This window comes from Pelobates fuscus, chromosome 6 (assembly GCF_036172605.1).
Source record: "Pelobates fuscus isolate aPelFus1 chromosome 6, aPelFus1.pri, whole genome shotgun sequence".
NCBI lineage: Eukaryota > Metazoa > Chordata > Amphibia > Anura > Pelobatidae > Pelobates > Pelobates fuscus.
In genome coordinates this window covers 142,075,137-142,095,432 of record NC_086322.1, presented here as the reverse complement: position 1 = coordinate 142,095,432, position 20,296 = coordinate 142,075,137, and the positions used below count along the sequence as shown (strand labels likewise).

The 20,296-nt window shown below is 39.1% G+C and overlaps 1 protein-coding gene across 1 annotated transcript in view; it reads right to left on the bottom strand.

The window, feature by feature from the left end:
- Positions 1-285: 285 nt before the first annotated feature.
- Positions 286-20,296, bottom strand: part of PAPSS1 (3'-phosphoadenosine 5'-phosphosulfate synthase 1) — an 87,731-nt gene continuing 67,720 nt past the window's right edge. The window contains exons 11-12 of the mRNA XM_063458371.1: positions 16,833-17,062; positions 286-2,129 (exon numbers count right to left, since the gene is read on the bottom strand). Coding sequence (XP_063314441.1) covers positions 1,991-2,129; positions 16,833-17,062 — 369 coding nt within the window. The 3' untranslated portion in view covers positions 286-1,990. The remainder of the gene's footprint in view (positions 2,130-16,832; positions 17,063-20,296) is intronic.

Here is a 20,296-nt window from a genome sequence, read left to right as displayed (position 1 = left end):
TACAGCTATTCACAAGAAACGTTATTGCACAAAGATATCTTGTTACTTTAAATTGATGAAATTTAAAGTCAGTTAAAGGTAACCTGCAATACACAAGGGTCAAGACATGTTTTGATGTCGTCGTCCCCCCACCCCCCATGTATATGAAAAATTATATGAATAAATTACATATTTTAAAAAGATAATTTTTGGGGGGAGGTAGTGTACCTATAACTGTACAATACTTTGATACAATTGCTTGATCAGGGAAATGGACCAAACCCAAAATATAGTTTATTACTATTGTTTAAATATATATATTTTTTTTATTTACATTTTTTGCAAGATTTTAAGTTTGCTTATTGCGCACGTCAATATCTTAAGGGGATTAAGACAACTCTATAATGAGTTCGCACTTCATACATTTTCTAAGTATCACAGATGTGTATAAAAAAATAACAATAGAAAGCTCACAGTCACTTAGGAAAGGCACATTTAAAAAAAAAAAAAAAGAATTGGAAATAGTTCTGTTTTCTTTATCATTTATTAAAAATGGTGTATTGTATTAGACATGAAAAAGGAGTGTAATGTTAAATATCATAAGAAAGTTTTCATTAATATTAGTAATCAATTAGAAATATTCATGCATCGGCGATAAGCCATTTGACATATCATGTCCCTTTAATCATAAGGTTTGAATTTAACAGTCTATTCTTCATCGACAGATCATTAAATCTGTGCTCTCCTGTGGACGTTATCCATAGCATGGTTTTGATTTGCCTATCTGGGTAATAGAGAGGCTAGTGAATAACATTGAAACAGTAAGTTATTTGGAAATTGCGAACGGTTACAACAATACTGTACAGAATGTGAGAAGTCTTTCTTTAAAATTATATGTAAATTACATTAAAAAGAAAATAAATAAATCCAACAAACTTAAAAATGCATTGGTACAGTACATAGTACAGACTGAATTCTATTCTAACTGAATATGGAAAAAACACATTGATTTTATTTTATTGAAAATGTTTGTTTTCCACTAATTATGCCATATAATTTTTTACTTAGAGACCAACATGTTCTGTCCCGAAAAAGCTACACTTATCCTACATTAAATGATGCAGCAGAATCCCTAATTCCTTAGATGTGGAAAGATTGATGGCATTGTAGGTCCCACATATGTCTTTTAGAATGTCTTCAATTCCTTTTGGGAGCCACCTTCTCAGAGGTAGCGGAAGCAACCTAAACGTAAGTGTTTTAAATATGTTTAAAATAGGTTTTAATCTATACATTTGCTGGCGATTAACTTTTATACTGGTCCACATTCAAGTTGATGCTTTCTTAAACATAGCAGATACGATCACACACTCACTTACAAAAAAATTAAGATCAGAGATATAGTTGGGGAGGGGAGAATTAATAACATTTTAACTATGTTGTCTTGAGTACATGTCTTAGAAAGAAACTAGTCTATTAGCTTTCTTGGGTCAAAATAGACTTCAATAGCCTAAATATGTATTTTAATAGCCTAATGTAGGTGTGTGAATTTATCAAGATTTACAGTATATATTTTATCGATACACAGAGCATAATCACACAGATGTGCCCTTAGTCTACAAATATAATCTACTTAATGCAGCTTGTTAAAATTCTGACAGAGCAAGTCTTAAAATGTTGATAACAAAATCTGGGTAGAATGGAGAAAAATATTCTGGAATTAATCATTTTTTACAATTGATAGTTCAAGCTGAATGCATGTAGCAACCAGACTAACACACTAGTCGCCAGCGACCCATTACTATGTTAGAGCTTAGAATATAAAACGCATAGATTTAGCATTAGGAGAGATAAAGCTAGACTTAATACCAGGATGGAGAAATATTCTGACATAGAAGCTCAGATAAAAGGCAAGCAGAGAATAAAAAGCCTGGTAGACACCAACACCAAAAGAGCATAACTAATTCTTGTGGTCCTATTAGATGTCAAGATAAAGAAAAGTGAATGGAAATATTTAAGCCTTCTCCAAAGATTTGTAGTATTCCTTCAGCACAGTCCAAGCTGTTGGAGCCATAAATCCATCTGGTGGATTTTGCCCTTCTCGAGCTAGTTTGCGCATTCGAGTTCCTGAAATGAATTCATAATCTTCAGCACTGCAAAATAACACAAAAAGAGGTTAAAACAAATTCAAAATTCCCAGAATTAATCCTCTCCAGTGCATTTTTTTTCAGAGAAAGAATGGTTTTGTATTATCCTTGGAAACACATTATTATGTCCTTATAAATTATGTGCAACTCAAGACTCAAGAGAATTTAAAATAGAACACTGTAAATACACATAGCTAATAAAGATAGGTCCTTTATCTAACTGCGTACTTTCAAATGAAGAAAAGTGTAAATACTAAATATTCAAAAGAGGCCATTCCAATCTACACATTATGAGATTTGTGTGTAAGTCACATTGAAGTGTTCACTTTGACTTTCACATGGGTGACATGTAAATCCCCAAAGGGTTTCTCTTCTTCTCTCTTCTTTCCATTTTTCCCGTTCTCTCTCTTTTGACGGCATCGGTCGAGTTATACTAGAACGTTCCTCTGCTTAAACCTTGGTTAGGTGATTGGGTGATGAAAAACAAAGCTATACAATCTTTTACTTAATGTAAAGAGTGTATCTTGATTATGTATTCCTTCACTCTACATAATATGTTTTTGTGTCACTATTGACTGAGCTGCCTTCCTGTACACATACAGTTGCAAGAAAAAGTATGTGAACCCTTTGGAATGATATGGATTTCTGCAAAAATTGGTCATAAAATGTGATCTGATCATCATCTAAGTCACAACAATAGACAATCACAGTCTACTTAAACTAATAACACACAAAGAATGAAATGTTGCCAGGTTTTTATTGAACACACCATGTAAACATTCACAGTGCAGGTGGAAAAAGTATGTGAACCCCTAGACTAATGACATCTCCAAGAGCTAATTGAAGTGAGATGTCAGCCAACTGGAGTCCAATCAATGAGATGAGATTGGAGGTGTTGGTTACAGCTGCCCTGCCCTATAAAAAACACACACCAGTTCTGGGTTTGCTTTTCACAAGAAGCATTGCCTGATGTGAATGATGCCTCGCGCAAAAGAGCTCTCAGAAGACCTACGATTAAGAATTGTTGACTTGCATAAAGCTGGAAAGGGTTATAAAAGTATCTCCAAAAGCCTTGCTGTTCATCAGTCCACGGTAAGACAAATTGTCTATAAATGGAGAAAGTTCAGCACTGCTGCTACTCTCCCTAGGAGTGGCCGTCCTGTAAAGATGACTGCAAGAGTACAGTGCAGACTGCTCAATGAGGTAAAGAAGAATCCTAGTGTCAGCTAAAGACTTACAAAAGTCACTGGCAAATGCCAACATCCCTGTTAGCGAATCTACAATACGTAAAACACTAAACAAGAATGGATTTCATGGGAGGATACCACAATGGAAGCCACTACTGTCCAAACAAAACATTGCTGCACGTTTACAGTTTGCACAGCAGTACTGGCAAAATATTCTGTGGACAGATAAAACTTTGTTTGAAAGAAACACACAACACTATGTGTGGCGAAAAAGAGGCACAGCACACCAACATCAAAACCTCATCCCAACTGTGAAGTATGGTGGTGGGGGCATCATGGTTTGGGGCTTTGCTTCAGGGCCTGGACGCATTGCTATCATCAAAGGAAAAATTAATTCCCAAGTTTATCAAGACATTTTGCAGGAGAACTTAAGGCCATCTGTCTACCAGCTGAAGCTCAACAGAAGATGGGTGTTGCAACAGGACAATGACCCAAAGCATAGAAGTAAATCAACAACAGAATGGCTTAAACAGAAGAAAATATGCCTTCTGAAGTGGCCCAGTCAGAGTCCTGACCTCAACCCGATTGAGATGCTGTGGCATGACCTCAAGAAAGCAATTCACACCAGACATCCCAAGAATATTGCTGAACTGAAACAGTTCTGTAAAGAGGAATGGTCAAGAATTACTCCAGACCGTTGTGCATGTCTGATCTGCAACTACAGGAAACGTTTGGTTGAAGTTATTGCTGCCAAAGGAGGTTCAACCAGTTATTAAATCCAAGGGTTCACATACTTTTTCCACCTGCACTGTGAATGTTTACATGGTGTGTTCAATAAAACATGGCAACATTTCATTCTTTGTGTGTTATTAGTTTAAGCAGACTGTGATTGTCTATTGTTGTGACTTAGATGATGATCAGATCACATTTTATGACCAATTTGTGCAGAAATCCATATCATTCCAAATGGTTCACATACTTTTTCTTGCAACTGTATATGCGATACTTAAGTGAACTTGTTGGGAATGTTTACAGCTGTATTCAGTTTTGTTATCTCTTTAATCTGTCTTCAATAAACTCTTATTGAATACAAATACCCAAAGGGACAACAGATAACTATCTCAGTAGCAAATAAAACAAAAAAAAGTTGGACTCTTGTATTGTGTGACGCTCAAAAGATTAGATTAGAATACAATAATACATCCAGCTAAATCTGAAATGCTGGGACAGCAACAAGGTTTTGCAGTGACCTACTGCCACCTATCAGACATGGTATGTAAAGCAAATTGCTGACATACTTCCTTACATCAAGGTTAAACATATTCCTAGCTAACATGACAGCCATATGCTGTTGGTCCTGAAGGGGTTAAAGTCCACTCAGCAACTCTGATATTTTAAAATAAAGTGTGGTTGTTTTAAAATAATAATTAAAAAAAAAAAAAAAAAGACTAAAATGATTATTTACTAAAGTGAGAATTCGTGAAAATTCGGAGCAAATTTTAAATATAAGCCCAAAATAGCCAAACTGCACACAGACATGGAGAATTTTTGTAAATCGGCTATTTTGGCCCAAACTCTGAAATTAATTTTGAATTCCACTGTTAGGGAGTGAATTTTCTTGGATTCTGATAGCAGCACAAGGCCCGGAGAATTAGGTGATTGGCTAGTTAACTATTGGTTGCGGAAATCAGAGATTTCGTCAAATGTTTATAAAGAGATATGTGTATGTTTGAGTCAGTGACAGTGTATCTTTTCCTAATTCCTATAAATGCAACTGAAGTGTGCAACATAGGTAATGTTTCATTTCTGCATTCCCCGAACCAGGAAGCATTTTCCTCTGATTTCCTGTGCATGACTACGTTTTTAAAGGCAAAGCACAGACAATTGTTTGGCATTTAAAATTTGCAATGGAAGCCAGAATGTTCCAATACAGCCTTTCCCTTGATGTAATTGGTGGGGAAGTTTATCTAATAGCCAACAGGAAGTTAGGGAGTTAAGGATTATTTATCTAAATCTTTTTTTGTATTTTTTTCTTTTAGAACTTGTCAGCTAAACATTATGGTTGGCTAAGTTCATATCAGGCTTAGTTAAATATATCTGTAACTTCTACCAAAACATGTGCTGTCATAACAGCATATGCTGTGCAGAAGGTGCAAGTGGCCCTTTTAAAATTATTAGCATTTCTACGGCTCATGAAAATGTCAAACAATGTATAGATCACATAAGCTGGAATTCGAGGAATAGTTATAGTTGAAGAAAAACAATCTCAATTTTTGTAGTCAAATGTTTAAAGGCTTAATGTCTCAATTCCGCAGCACTGAAAGTATTAAAGGAGACTTGGTCATGCCAAATGGGTTAACAGTGATCCGGCTCAGCCGAATTCTCATAGAACGGATCTACCACCTCTCATTATGTGAGGATAGTTAGAATATTAGCTCTATCAGACAGACGCAGCATTTAGTGTAAACAATCACAAATTTTTCAATCAAAATTGCTTGACAAAAGGTAACTTTTCAATATTGTGAAGGACTTCATAATAGTCTCTTAGCCACAATTACTACAGCTTGCGGTAGTGGTCATGGTTCTAAGGTGTGTCACTTTAAGTGAGTCCTGCGAGAAAATAGTTTGAAAAATGTTGTTTAAAGACATTTGTAGAGGCAGTAAGGGCACCCCCTCCACCAGCAAGCATGGGTTGTTGATTGAGGGAGCAAGTATGTAGGAAAATGTTGAAAATTTCATGACTCAATCCTCTTCCAGTGATGTCAAATCCACAGCTAACTTTAGGCCATAATACGGTGCTACGCCTACACTATACGCGTGTTTGAGCAGTGTCATCAACTTATTCCCACCTTTTATAATATTGTGAATTGCTGGCGCTATAAAAATACCAATTATAATAAAAATAACGTCATCCCCTCCATAATATCTGGATCAGACCATTCTCCTCCTGAGATTTATACCCCAGCATGTCATGATGATATTTTGTGTGTCATGTCTTCTGCCCACTGTAAAAGACTCTAAAGTTATCCTTCATAATCAGTCCTATAATAAATGGAGCGTGTCTGCTCCTAGTCTCACTGTATATGGGTAGACTAACAGAGTTAGCTCCAGGAAGTCAATGTTAAAAATACATTTAATACATTTTTCTATAGTATACCATAGTGCACATTTCAGTTAATCATCTCACCCTTTGTATTTTGGCAATGTGTTTTTTCTATCATCATATAGAATATCCAAAAGTAGATAAATGTCAGTGCTGTGCAACAGCCCCAAATAAGTGTTTGTGGGAAAGCTGGGTATTGAGATAAATGTGTATGATTTTTGATTTCCACCTCCACAGCGGTGGTTTAGGAAATTAGGAGTATTCTGTGTAAACTTTGTATCCAACAGCAGTGATCACAGTAACGTATCTTCAAAGATACAAACCAAGCAAAGAAAGTGCAACACAGTTTATTAATATAATGTAAAAATGAAACTCCAAATCCTTTAAAAAAACTCATACACAGTAAAAAAGATGGTGTTTATATCCTACTTTCCATCAAGGAATCCGAACAGATTCCAGAATATGTAGCAGATAAGCAGTGTGCTGAAAGTATTACCACTCCAAAACCTTGGCAGTTAAGTGCTTTGTCATCCCTCCATTTGAACTTAAAGCATTTCGGCTAGATCCCTGGACATTTTCTGGATTTCTACTGCACCTATGGAGTGGTAATACTTTCAGCCCTGTCGAGTAGAGAGATGGGCCATGGACCGACCCTCCAGGACTGGCATGGTGAACATCTTTGGCCGGTCTAGTATCGTAGAACTTGCAATTCTGAATCCTGTAATTGATGCACTGTAAATCTTTCAGCAGGTTTAGTTTACTGCTCAGTGACATCACCATTACCCCTGATGGTTTTTAGAATGTTTCTGGCTATGAGGGACAGGATTTCTTAATTATTGGAAAAAAAAAATAATAATAGTAATAATTAAATATATTACTCACTAAGGGCTGAGTTGACAACATAGTTGAGACAAACTGCTAACATGTACATTTTCTAGAGTGGATTCACTAACAACTCTGGTACAAAACTGGCCAGGGCCATTTGCAACGCTGAACGCCAGTGAGTTTTTCTATATACTCATACAAACAATCAAACTTTTTCTGATTTTCTTTAGCATAGAAGTAAAATGCTGCGACTCAAAAATTTGCTATTGAATAAATAGTCATGTTGAGGACTGGGTAACTTTCAGAGCATTTAGGGAAGGGGGAGAGATCTACAGAGATTTCTTTTGGAGAAGTTAAAAATCTAATAAAATTAAAGTGTTTTAAACATACAAAAATGTTAAAACAGTCCCCTTTTTATGGTCTATTCTGGCAATGGTTTCTGGCACCACTGACTACGCACCATAAGCAAAAAAAAAAATGTTGTGATTACTTTGCCGAGCTCTCCATCTCTAAATAAAAAAGCTGTACGAGGGAGGAGCCTAACCTCGAGCCGTAGCGGTCGCCATCTCGCAACGCTCCGATCCCGAAACTGATTAAACTGCCGATTCTCGGGGGACTCACCCCATTTTCGTGCCCAAAAACACCGGCTCAACCTAAGGGGCCCACCAAGAGGCAATCTATGCCATTCCTACACGCCGCCAAAGCAAAACGCCAAAAGCGGAGACCTGGAGCCTACAGACCTCACACAGGCCTAGACCTGTCAGCAATACTCCACGGCCTTGAGCCCCTGGACGACTCCGACACTGAGGCTTACCTGCCCGCCCCGCCACCTATCCAGACACCAACTATGGGGCGCCTGACGCAGAGGCAGAGTCAAGAGACACCATCGGGGTCCAGAGACATTGGGACCATGCTCCAGCGGCAGCCACTAACAAAAATGGCGACAACGGAGCCTGAGGCCGGCGCGGATGGAATACAGCCTGTCACCGCCCCTGTCCAGGTACTTCACCCTGCGGGTGACACGGAGGGATCAGCTGCGGTCACGCAACGCGACTTTCGCAACCTGGTCGCTGAAATAAAGGGCCTATTAGCGGCCGATGTGGCAGGGATAAAAGCAGACTTACAAGCAGTGACAGACAGGGTGGCAGTGTCAGAGGGCGACATCACCGACCTCCGTAGGGATCTGTCGACCCTATCGGACACGATTTTCTCCATGCACGCGACTCAACAAGCCCTGGCACTCCACTTCACAGCCCTAGATGACAGGTCACGATGCAACCACCTAAAAATAAGGGGCATACCCGACCCGATCACTCCCGACGAACTCCCACATTATCTGCGGAGGCTGGTGGCCTCGGTGCTCCCGCCAAGCCAGGCAAAGAAGTTTTCCCTGGACGGAACCTACCACCTGCCGATACCGGGCAACGCCCGGGCGTCAGTGACAAGAGACGTCATAGTCCGCTGCTCTACCGCGCAAGATAAACAAACCCTGCTGACAGCACTACGGGGCAAGACTCCGCTAACATTTGAAGGCGCCACATTCTCCTTCTATCAAGATCTTACCAGGTCAACTCTGCAATGGAGAAGATCTCTGAATCCTGTTACCAGCCAGCTTCGAACGGCGGGCATAGAATATCACTGGAGATCACCTAGGTTCCTTGTGGTATCTCACGAAGGGACAATACATAAAATATCTACTCCTGCAGAAGCACCACAATTCCTACGGAAACTGGGCTTATTGGCCCCGAAGACAACCCCAGCACAACGATCAAACCTGCAGACACGGGACCCACAGAGAACCGTCCCCTCCACCTCAGGGAGGCCTCAGACCCCCTCATCGGGGACCTGAACATAGAGGACATTGCAAGTCACGAAGATGCAGTTCGAACTATTTGTGATTAATGTAACAGCGCACACAGTTTTTTCTAACCAGTTTATTACCCATGACCCGGACTATAGTTAGGCCTGATACTGCCCCTTTGCCCACCCCAGACCAGATAGTTCAAAGGAGCTTAAACACCCATAGTGAGATACTCCGGCTCTCAGAGGCTAGAGTGCACACCCATATGTAGTGGAGTGCACTCCCATTCTAACAACTTCCCCGCTCCCTCCCCCCGTTGCCCCCTAGGTTAGGGGTATATTTAGAAGACAGCTGAACCACTCACCGGATCTTTAATCACGAACCCGTAGACACAGATTATGCCGCTGTTCTCACTCAGCTATTATTTCTTCATGCACAAAAAAAGGAGGTAAAAGCGCACACACACACCAAACAGGAGTGATTACCTTAAATCGAACAGATAGGTATCTCCTCCTTTATATACAACAATAAGTTTCTCTATTGGAAAATCCCTATACAAAAAATATAAACACAGAGAAGAACATAGTGCAACCTGTATATTATATATAAAACAAAGGGAAATTCTGAGATGAAATCACTCACACTTTTTTGAGCCGTTTAGAAGTAGGCTCAGGACTTATGCAACTTTCATGTCACTTAAATGGGACATGTGCATTTCCTTGAATCCTCAGGCCAGTTCCCCTTAGGTCTCAATGATCATCTAGTTTGGAGTCAGGAGTCAGGAGCCAGGAACCAGGAGCCAGGAGTATCAGGATAAGTAGTTTTATTTTAACAAAATTGTTAAAAAGATAAATAATAAAAAGCAGTATTGCAACACAACGCGTTTCAACCAACTGTTTGTGGTCTTCCTCAGGTGCACCTGAGGAAGACCACAAACAGTTGGTTGAAACGCGTTGTGTTGCAATACTGCTTTTTATTATTTATCTTTTTAACAATTTTGTTAAAATAAAACTACTTATCCTGATACTCCTGGCTCCTGGTTCCTGGCTCCTGACTCCTGACTCCAAACTAGATGATCATTGAGACCTAAGGGGAACTGGCCTGAGGATTCAAGGAAATGCACATGTCCCATTTAAGTGACATGAAAGTTGCATAAGTCCTGAGCCTACTTCTAAACGGCTCAAAAAAGTGTGAGTGATTTCATCTCAGAATTTCCCTTTGTTTTATATATAATATACAGGTTGCACTATGTTCTTCTCTGTGTTTATATTTTTTGTATAGGGATTTTCCAATAGAGAAACTTATTGTTGTATATAAAGGAGGAGATACCTATCTGTTCGATTTAAGGTAATCACTCCTGTTTGGTGTGTGTGTGCGCTTTTACCTCCTTTTTTTGTGCATGTTTCTTTAAGTATATATAGTGGTGATATACTTGGTTTTGGCTGCACCATCCACCTATTTGACCCTTGAGCGCCACATCTATACTGTTTTCTGTTACTTGTGTATTATTTCTTCATGTCACAATGTCAATGTGTGGTTGTTACTTGTTACTTTTATGACCCGATTGTCATCCCAGGACATATGTTGTCTCATGTAACGTATTTTGCACCCTATCCCTCTTTATTTCTGTACCCAACCAAACGCTGACATAACAAAAAGAAAACCTTCAAGAAAATTTGATTGACAAAAAAAAAAAAAAAAGCTGTACGAGAATACAAGAAAAGAGAACACTTTATAGCAAACGGAATGCGGTACACAAAGAGTAACTCAAAAGAAAACAAATAATGGAAAAGAGACAAATGGATTAAATAAGACTATTCATACGAGGAAAAGATTCCCAAGAAGGGTGCCGATTATTGTGTGAAATATTGCTAAATCTCCTCCACTATGTTAAACAGTTGTGGTTTCTAATAATTCAGGCGGCTCATGTGTTAGAATGCATCTGGCAAAGCAGATGTATGGGTGTTGGGGAAAAATAATCCCTTGCACATTTGCTCCAACCACTTGTCTCACAATTCCAAGAAAAGCTTGTACTATACCTAAAAATGTATATCTAGAATCTGCCCAACCAATAGGTGTAAAACTGTTTTAGAGTGAATCAGAAGTGCAATAAGGGTTAACCAAATAACACAAAATAATGGTAGCTTCTTATTCACCTAAAAAAAACAAATCACCCAGTTGTGCCGTGGATGAAAGCCAAATCACTTCCCAAGAGCTTATGGGGAAAAAGTTCTACCATAAAAATGAATGAGGTGATAAAGATTGGCTGATAGCATATTCTACGTGTATTTTTTTATTTTATTTTATTTATTTATTTTTTTAGAAAAAAATGATTACAAAGAGATAGTACAATCATTATGTATAAAACACTGAAAATATTTTTTTTTTTTTTAAAAATCAGTATTTATGTCCTAAGAGACTAAATAAAGAAACTGTAAAAAAGAAATATTAGCTAATCAGTAATGGACCCGAGTGTCTTACTAGCGACAACAGAAACAATGACACCTGTTTCACATGGGTGATGGAAATTCCTAAACGAGACCGCTCTAGAATTGAAATAACAATGAGATTCTGATGTAAACCTTAGTAATAATGGTGCTCTGACCACATGAACTAGAAATGCACGGTACCACATGAAAGGCTGCCTGGCTGGATGATTCTGCAAAGGCTTTTTAAGTAAAGAAAAGAGCTAGATCAAGTATGTTCTTCATTCCTCTCTATAGTATGTCTGTCACCACACTGCGTTACTGAAATGTCTTCACCAACTTCAAATGCAGCGAACAGTAGGGCAATAGGTCGAAGGCATGTTTATAAAAATCCAAGCAGTTTATGAATTTTGAATATTTCAAATGACTTTATGACCATGTGGAGAAAAATGTTTTATCTTCCAGGCCCATGATAAAAGACAAATACAGTTTTCTATTTGGATATGATAAAGACGTTTATATTCGTTGAGGGAAGTATTTAATAATAATTAAAAAAAAATAAAAAAATCTAAAATTTAAAAAACAACACTATCACATTTTGCCTGAATGATAAAAATCCTAATTCAATGTGAATACCACATTTAATTAGGAAGTTCATCCATATTTTAATGAATAAAAAGGACAGATTAATTATGGACTTTACCTCCACTGCAGACAATGAGATGAGACAGTCCTGCGCAGAAGAGCCTAGCTCAATGAGGTGGGGAGGGGCACCCAGCAGACCCCACACGTAAGAAGTCACACCATTCTAAAAACAGTGACTATGGTACGCTGCGTGGCTTGTTCTTTTAATGGGTGACAGGAAGGACAATACCGTCCTCCATTAATGTGTTCTTGATCCTATTAAGAATAATAAATCATGCACGGTGTATGATAATAAGGATAAACAATTACTTTTTCCAGAATGAATGGTATAAGTAATGGAAATCTATGCTAGGCAAGGAATAATTAAATACAGCTCCCCTATTCAGCCAGCCATATGGATATATATAAAGTGTGAGAGTGCACGGGCTGTTCGTGAGTGCACGTCAGCCTCCTGAACCTGCAGGAGCAATGCTACACTCACAGCACAGTGTGTGCAAGTCCAAACTATGACTTACATAGGTGCAAAGGCAGAGCTTGCTCATACTGTACAAGTACTATTGTGACTACTTCTACAAATGATGCCACGGTAGCGTGTAAAGTCTCAGCACCAGATATTTTTACAAAAATTAAAGAAAACAGAAAATACTTTCACACAATATTACCACAACCATAAGCTCCAGTGTGTAAAAGTACACTGCAAGCATCATTAAGTTTTAATTTGGTTCTCACAAAAATAAAAGTTATTCTGTGTCAAGTGGCAACATGTCACAGCTATATGACAATATTACAATTAATAAAGGGACACTATATATTTACCAGAACAACTACAGCTTAATGTAGTTATACATGTGAGTATAATCAATGCCTTTAGGTATTTTTATGCAAACACTGCTTTTTCAGAGAAAAGGCAGTGTTTACATTGCCCCTAGGGTTACCTCCAAGTGGCCACTCCTTAGATGGCCACTGGAGGAGCTTCCTGGCTCAGTGCTGCACAGTAGGCAGCACTGCCGTTCAGCGTCTCCACGCTCTGCATGGGGACGCTGTATTTTCCTTATAGAGATGCATTAATTCAATGCATCTCTATGAGGAGGTGCTGATAGGCCAAAACAGCGTTTGGCCCCACCCCCTTGCCAGAATCAGCAATTCTGATGTCACCAAGGGGACAGGGCCAGGGACAGTGGACACACGCGGCACTGGGAATAAGGTGAGTTTTAATTCCTTTTAAGGGGGCTTAGGGAAGGCAAGTTACCTAAATGGTGGGCTTAAAACTATAGGGTCAGGAATACATGGTTTGTGTTCCTGACCCTATAGTGTTCATTTAAACACTTCTATGACTGCATAATTCACCAACAAGTGCAACAACACGTGTGACTTCATTGGTCTAACTCTGCTTTTATGCAAGAAGAAAATATTTAAGTATATTAGACAAAAAAAGAATCAGGAATATAAGTAAACGGTGATATGTTCTAATGCTGATCATTGCCAATAAGGTTTTGATCAGGAAAATATAACATCAAGAAATCTTGCTTTTGGAGAAGTGCAATTACTAATATAACAATCTAATCCAATATTCAGTCTGGCTGAGCATGCTGGAAGCTGGAGCTGTAGTTGCAGTGCTATTTTCCTCTAATCTATTTTCTTCAAAAAAAAAACAAAACTATCATGGCATTTTTTTTTACAAGCAGATTTATAAAATGGTTGCATTTACTTTGAATTAACACATAAGAACTCTCCAGTACAAGTTTCTTACAAAGCATGCAATGCTTTGAAGTTACATACAAACTTGGTCTGCTCAAATCATGTAAAATCATTTGATGTGTATTATGTTTTGTAAAGATACGCATCTATAAAGAATAACATTTGTTCTAGAACATAGACTTTAATTTCACAGTATGATATGTGTTTTTGTTGAATGGAAATCTGGCAATGCCACAACAATGCATTCAAGACAAAATAACACAGGACTATGTGAAAATGTGTGGGATAGATTTAAAACCTCCCAAGGGTAAAAACACACACACACACGAAGAAAAAAGAAATCACCCTCACAAACACCTTTCTTTCACACTGACCCAATACAACAAAGCTGCCTTTGTAATCTCAGCGTATTCTGCAATTCAATAAAAAAATATAAATGAATCAACTCTCTCACAAATCGCTAGGCATGCTCAATGTAGAATATGCAAATTTACAGAAGGTCCAATTAAGACAGCAGTCCCAAATTGAAACTGTCCAGACTGATCTGGGATACTTGATTGACTGTGATTGAGTCTCACACATCACCTTCTCTCAAATGTACTCATAGAAAGCATTTGATTGGAGGAACGTGGCACAGCACTGTATCTACCTTGAGACTGACAAGGCATATGCCATGGGCGGCACAAAAAGCCGCCCCAAGCGCCCTGCCAAATGCCTTGCCAGCATCTTGTCCTGGGTTTCCCTGGAACTGGCCACCTTAGCCTCCCCCTCTCCCAACACAGAGGCTGGCATGCGCTGATGTAGGAGGCGGGCAGCGAGGGAGCAATCTCCCCGGAGCTCTTCCTGCTCCACTCCCTCGCGCGCCCCTCAGTAATAATGGAGCCGGAATATGACATCTCTCCGGTTCCAGCATCACTAAGAGGCACGCAAGAGAGCTAAGCAGGAGGATCAGGGATTCCTCGCCACCTGCCTCCACCGTTCACCTGTCTGCCTGACTTCCAGCCTGCCTGCCCGTCGAGCTGCAGCCAGCCCCACTGGACCACAGGGAAAAATCCACTCCAGCACTCCCAAAGGTAAGAGTGGATTGAACTTTAAATTTTTTTTTTTTTTTTTTATTGTGAGTGTTAGTGTGTGTATGTTAGTGAGTGTGTTAGTGTGTGTCTGTTAGTGAGTGAGTGTGTGTGTGTCTCTATGACACGGAGTGAGTGTGCGTCTGTCAGTGAGTGTATATGCATTTCTGTCAGTGAGTGTGCATGTGTCGGTGAATGCATGTCTGTCAGTTAGTGTATGTGTGTAACTGTGAATGAGTGTGTGTAACTGTGAATGAGTGTGTGTAACTGTGAATGAGTGTGTGTAACTGTGAATGAGTGTGTGTAACTGTGAATGAGTGTGTGTAACTGTGAATGAGTGTGTGTAACTGTGAATGAGTGTGTGTAACTGTGAATGAGTGTGTGTAACTGTGAATGAGTGTGTGTAACTGTGAATGAGTGTGTGTAACTGTGGATGAGTGTGTGTAACTGTGGATGAGTGTGTGTAACTGTGAATGAGTGTGTGTAACTGAGAATGAGTGTGTGTAACTGAGAATGAGTGTGTGTAACTGAGAATGAGTGTGTGTAACTGAGAATGAGTGTGTGTAACTGTGGATGAGTGTGTGTAACTGTGGATGAGTGTGTGTAACTGTGGATGAGTGTGTGTAACTGTGGATGAGTGTGTGTAACTGTGGATGAGTGTGTGTATGTCAGGATCGGGACAGGGATCCAACACGCAGAGTACAAACAGTAGCCAGATACGTATACCGGACCTTAGAATGGCCGGACTAACGTAAGTAGTACAGTATAGAATGGTCAAAGACAAGCCGAGGTCGAGGGTAACAGAAGACAGGTAAGCGAGAGACAAGCCGAATCAAGGGTAACAGAGATAAGCAGAGTAAGGTAAACAAGCCGGGTCAAAACCAAAAGGGATAATAGAATACACAAGCACTGAGTGACTAGAACAAGCTAGAACCACGACAGGGCAATGAGCTAATGAAAGAAGCTCTGTTAAATACCCTGTTCAGAGCAGTAACCACGCCTCCGAGGCTTCCTGATTGGTCCTGCAGCAATTGAGTGACAGGTCGTTCCGGAGGAGTGTCCTGATGACAACTTCCTGCCTAGATGCTGTAAAAGGCAGTCACTCCCTCGCGGCCAGCCTTGCATGACCGGATAGACCGTGGGGAAGGGAGCCATCAGGCCGTCTGGATGGAGGAACAGCTAAGTCTCTACCTCTTTCGGAGGTAGAGACCACAGGTACCCTGACAGTGTAACTGTGAATGAGTGTGTGTAACTGTGAATGAGTGTGTGTAACTGTGAATGAGTGTGTGTAACTGTGAATGAGTGTGTGTAACTGTGAATGAGTGTATGTTTCAGTTAAGGTGTATGTTTCAGTTAAGGTGTATGTTTCAGTTAAGGTGTTGGTTAAACAATGTGTGTGACAAGACTGTATCTGTAAGTGAGTGTATATCAGTGCATGCATCAGTGAGGGCATATGTCTGTCAGGAAGATAAATTTGGAAGGGGGGGGCCTAGGGCAGCACAAAACCAGAATACATAACGGACATGGCACTAGACACAGGTGTGCTTCTTGCCCCCAGTGCTCCTCTATTGGATTGTATGGGAAAAAGCAATGCCTACCAGATGATGTCGCAGGGGTGGGGGAGAAGTGTGTGTTGCTGAACCCAAGATGTCGTGGCATTTGAAAACAAAACATAAGTTAAAAGCTTATCCTTTTTTTTTTTTTTTTTTTTAAACTTAATTTAGAAAGGCCGCTGAATCTAAATAAATTTATAGTTTAGTGTTTCTTTAATACTGGGCTCCAGGGACAGTATTTCAATAGCAAAATAAAAAACCTTTATATTTAGAATGTGCTCACACTTGGTAAGAGAAGTGCGCTAAACCTAAAAAATAATTGCTGGTCAAGAGGCCTACAAGAATGTGCATATACACTTATCAACCAATGAAGCAAAGTTTTACAGATACATTGAACTTACTGTGCAGAGTCAAAATAATCCATGCATTTTTTCTTCTTGTTATAAGCAGCCACGCGGAAAGGTACAATTTCAAGAGAAATAAGACCGGGAGCCATGGTGAGGACTTTGGCGCCATGTGTAGGTTCATACAGATCCTTTCCACTTTCTGGATGTGGCATCCCTGCGGGATCTCGACCCACAATGTAGAAGTTAGCACCAGCTACCATCCGTGCCCTGCAGTGCCACTGAACCTGTAGACAAGAAAAGCACTCCTGGGTTACACTATTTTAATCCAAAAACAGGAAAATTAAAACATAAAAGATAAATATTCTACTTTACTCTAAATAGCATTTTTCTTTGGAATACAAACCTCCACCCCCCAACAGAAATTCTGAGGGGGATTTGTACACGTGCACTACCTCACTGTACTAAATCGAGATGTTTTTACATACCCAAATGCATTACAAAATAATGTACACAGGTTTTTATTTCCTAGAATACATTTTGTTTCTAGTTTTGCTTATATACCAGGATTTGTAGCAGCATAGACATACTCAAGCATAAAAGTTTCACAGTGCAACAAATGTTAATTGAATGAAAAAAATAATTTCATTACCATTCACTGGTTGGTCTTCAATATTAAATCATTAATGAAATAAATCATTAATGAAACAAGAGTGTACAGCTTAATTAACTCAAAGGACCTAAGCATCTTGAATACAACCTGGTCTATTCTTTTTTCCAAAAAAAACTATTGACGGGGAGATCCATCGCCCACTTTCTACACTCATGGCACCTGATAAAGTGATAAGTATAGAGTACCAAGTCATTTCAAATGTTCCACAAAAGAAAAAAAAAGAAAAGAAAAAAAAAATCACAATATTTAATACATCTCTTTTCTAAGCATTTAAAACTTGGTTTGATTAATCAGCAAAGAGGGCTTTGTGTTTTCCAAAGCTATTTTTTAAATTACAAAATGTGCAATGGCAATTTTGTAATCTTGCTCCAGATATTTTTTTTTACCAGCATAATTTTATTTTGACAACAGATATTTTGCCCAATGTCCTACAGCCAAAAATCTTATCGGAGTAATAAAAACAAATCTTGTGAGGATTTTAATACAAAGCATTAATATGGTGCAGGCTGTTGAACTTTATCTATGAGTCATCAGATGTATCTGGCAGCTAAGGAACATATTCTGTAAAATGTTACCTCTCCACAAGAGTAACCTAATAAATTGCAAAATTAACATAATCAAACACAGAATAAACAGTTACCCAGTCCATACCCTAGCAAACATATGTAAGAACTATCTGGGAAGCTACAGGTTCAACAGTTACATTCTGGGCCTCCGAGGCAAACCTATCTTATACAGAAACAAAACACAATCTTGTTGCCCAAGATAGCCGCTTTTCTATAAATCATAGGCATCCTAGGTATTAAGGGACCAGAACCAGCAATCAGAAGCTTGAAGGCAAATTTCCCCACCTTTCCATGCTGGTGCTCACAGTCTGAAAATATTCCAATCTCAATTCCAGGAAAAGTAAGCAATTGGCAGAGCACAACAGCAAAACAGGAGGGATCACCTCCAACAACTTTATTAATAAAGAGTGCCACAACATGGAAAATCCACAACTCACTTAACATGTTTTGTGCCAGCACACATAAAATGAATACTGCAAGCATCATAACCACTACAGCTCGCTGCCTAGGTGTTCTCTTAGACTCCGACCTCTCCTTCGCCCCTTATCTCCAATCGATCACCAAATCCTGCCACTTACATTTCAAAAACATTGCGCGCATATGTCCCTACTTAACGGCAGATGTGGCTACGGTGCTAGTCCATGCCACTGTCCTCTCTTGCCTTGACTACTGTAATCCGCTTATCAGTGGTCTTACGTGCTCCAAATTGCCCCATTACAGTCTATAATGAAGTGTGAGGCTCATCTTCCTGTCCTCCCGCACCACCCACGCCTCACCCCTGTGTCAGTCCCTGCATTGGCTTCAAGTAAGATATAAGGTTCAATTTAAAATTCTTTGTGTTTTGCTTGCAAAACTCTACACAATGCTGCTCCCACCTATCTATCCTCCCTAATACACGATATGTCCCGTCTAGGCCCCTGCGCTCTGCCAAAGACCTACCTCTATCCTCTGTTCGTACATCAATCCTGATGCTCGCCTTCAAGGCTTCTCGAGGGCTGCATCGTTCCTGTGGAACTCACTTCCCTTTTCCATTAGAAGCTCACAAAGTCACCTTGAACATGCTACAATATATTTTTTTTTCCCAAAGGAGAACAGTTTTCTGACTTCAATAGGAATACTATTAATGCATATTAAATAGGAAGAAAAGTTAACTTAACTCCTGGTTTAATATGCATGTTGACTACTGCCCAGGTGCTGGAAAAATAAAACAATGCTTCAGGTAAAACCTCCATTATTTAGGGCTTCACAATGCATCTGCATTGTTGAAGGCAGGAAGAATGCTACAATAATCACACGTTCATCACTGTCACTGAAGTCATGGGAAGCACGGGCAGTAATACCGCATGCACCAAAGTATACAAATATTAGGATTTAACAGGAGTAAACTGTGCCTTTCCCATTTAAGTGAAAATGAGAACACAGATTAGCAGAGGATTTACGGTCACTTTCTAAATGTTATGGAGATTTACAGATTCATTGGAAATTCTTTAAGGGTTGCCTGAGGATTTTCAATGTAATTATCCTTTTTGTATTCTCTCCTTAGACTTAAAATAAATAAATAAATAGAGAAAACAAATCAGCCAACTCTGATAATAAACATGACCTAAGGTACAAACTATTGTGACACAAACAAAGTTCATAAGATATTCTTTACCCCCAGGCATATTGCTATAAACCGACAGAGCCACTTATTAATTCCTCTTACTGACAAATATTACTTTGCATTTAAGTATACTATCTGGACATCTTCCAGCACCACTTGAGGTGTATATCTAGGCTTGTCTGAGTCTCAATAAGGATTGTGGATTCAAATGGCAATTGTTTAAACTGCAACATTTAAATTATGCATTTCAACAATAAATGCATGCGTTAAAAAAAAATATATATATATATATATATATATACATACATACATACACACACACACTTTTTTTTTTATTTTATTTATTTTTTTAAATACAGCCTGTGCTGTTTTAGTCTCCCTTGGTTCCCTACATCCTCATCCCCCCACCTTCATTAAAAAAAAAAAAAAAAAAATCATCAACAAGTACTGAGCAGCCACAGATTCTTTTCACTGTTCCAGGAGTGAATATGTTCCCATTAAGCAACACAATTGTCAAATGAGATTAATTACGTACATTACACTACGATCTGCTTTCTTTTCGTTTTGTACATTCAACCCCCTAGTTTAACAGAGAAAGCCTCACCAATACTAAAAATATATAGGCCCTTTGGTGTAATGCAATTATGAATACACGATAAAATGGTGATTGGGTACACCT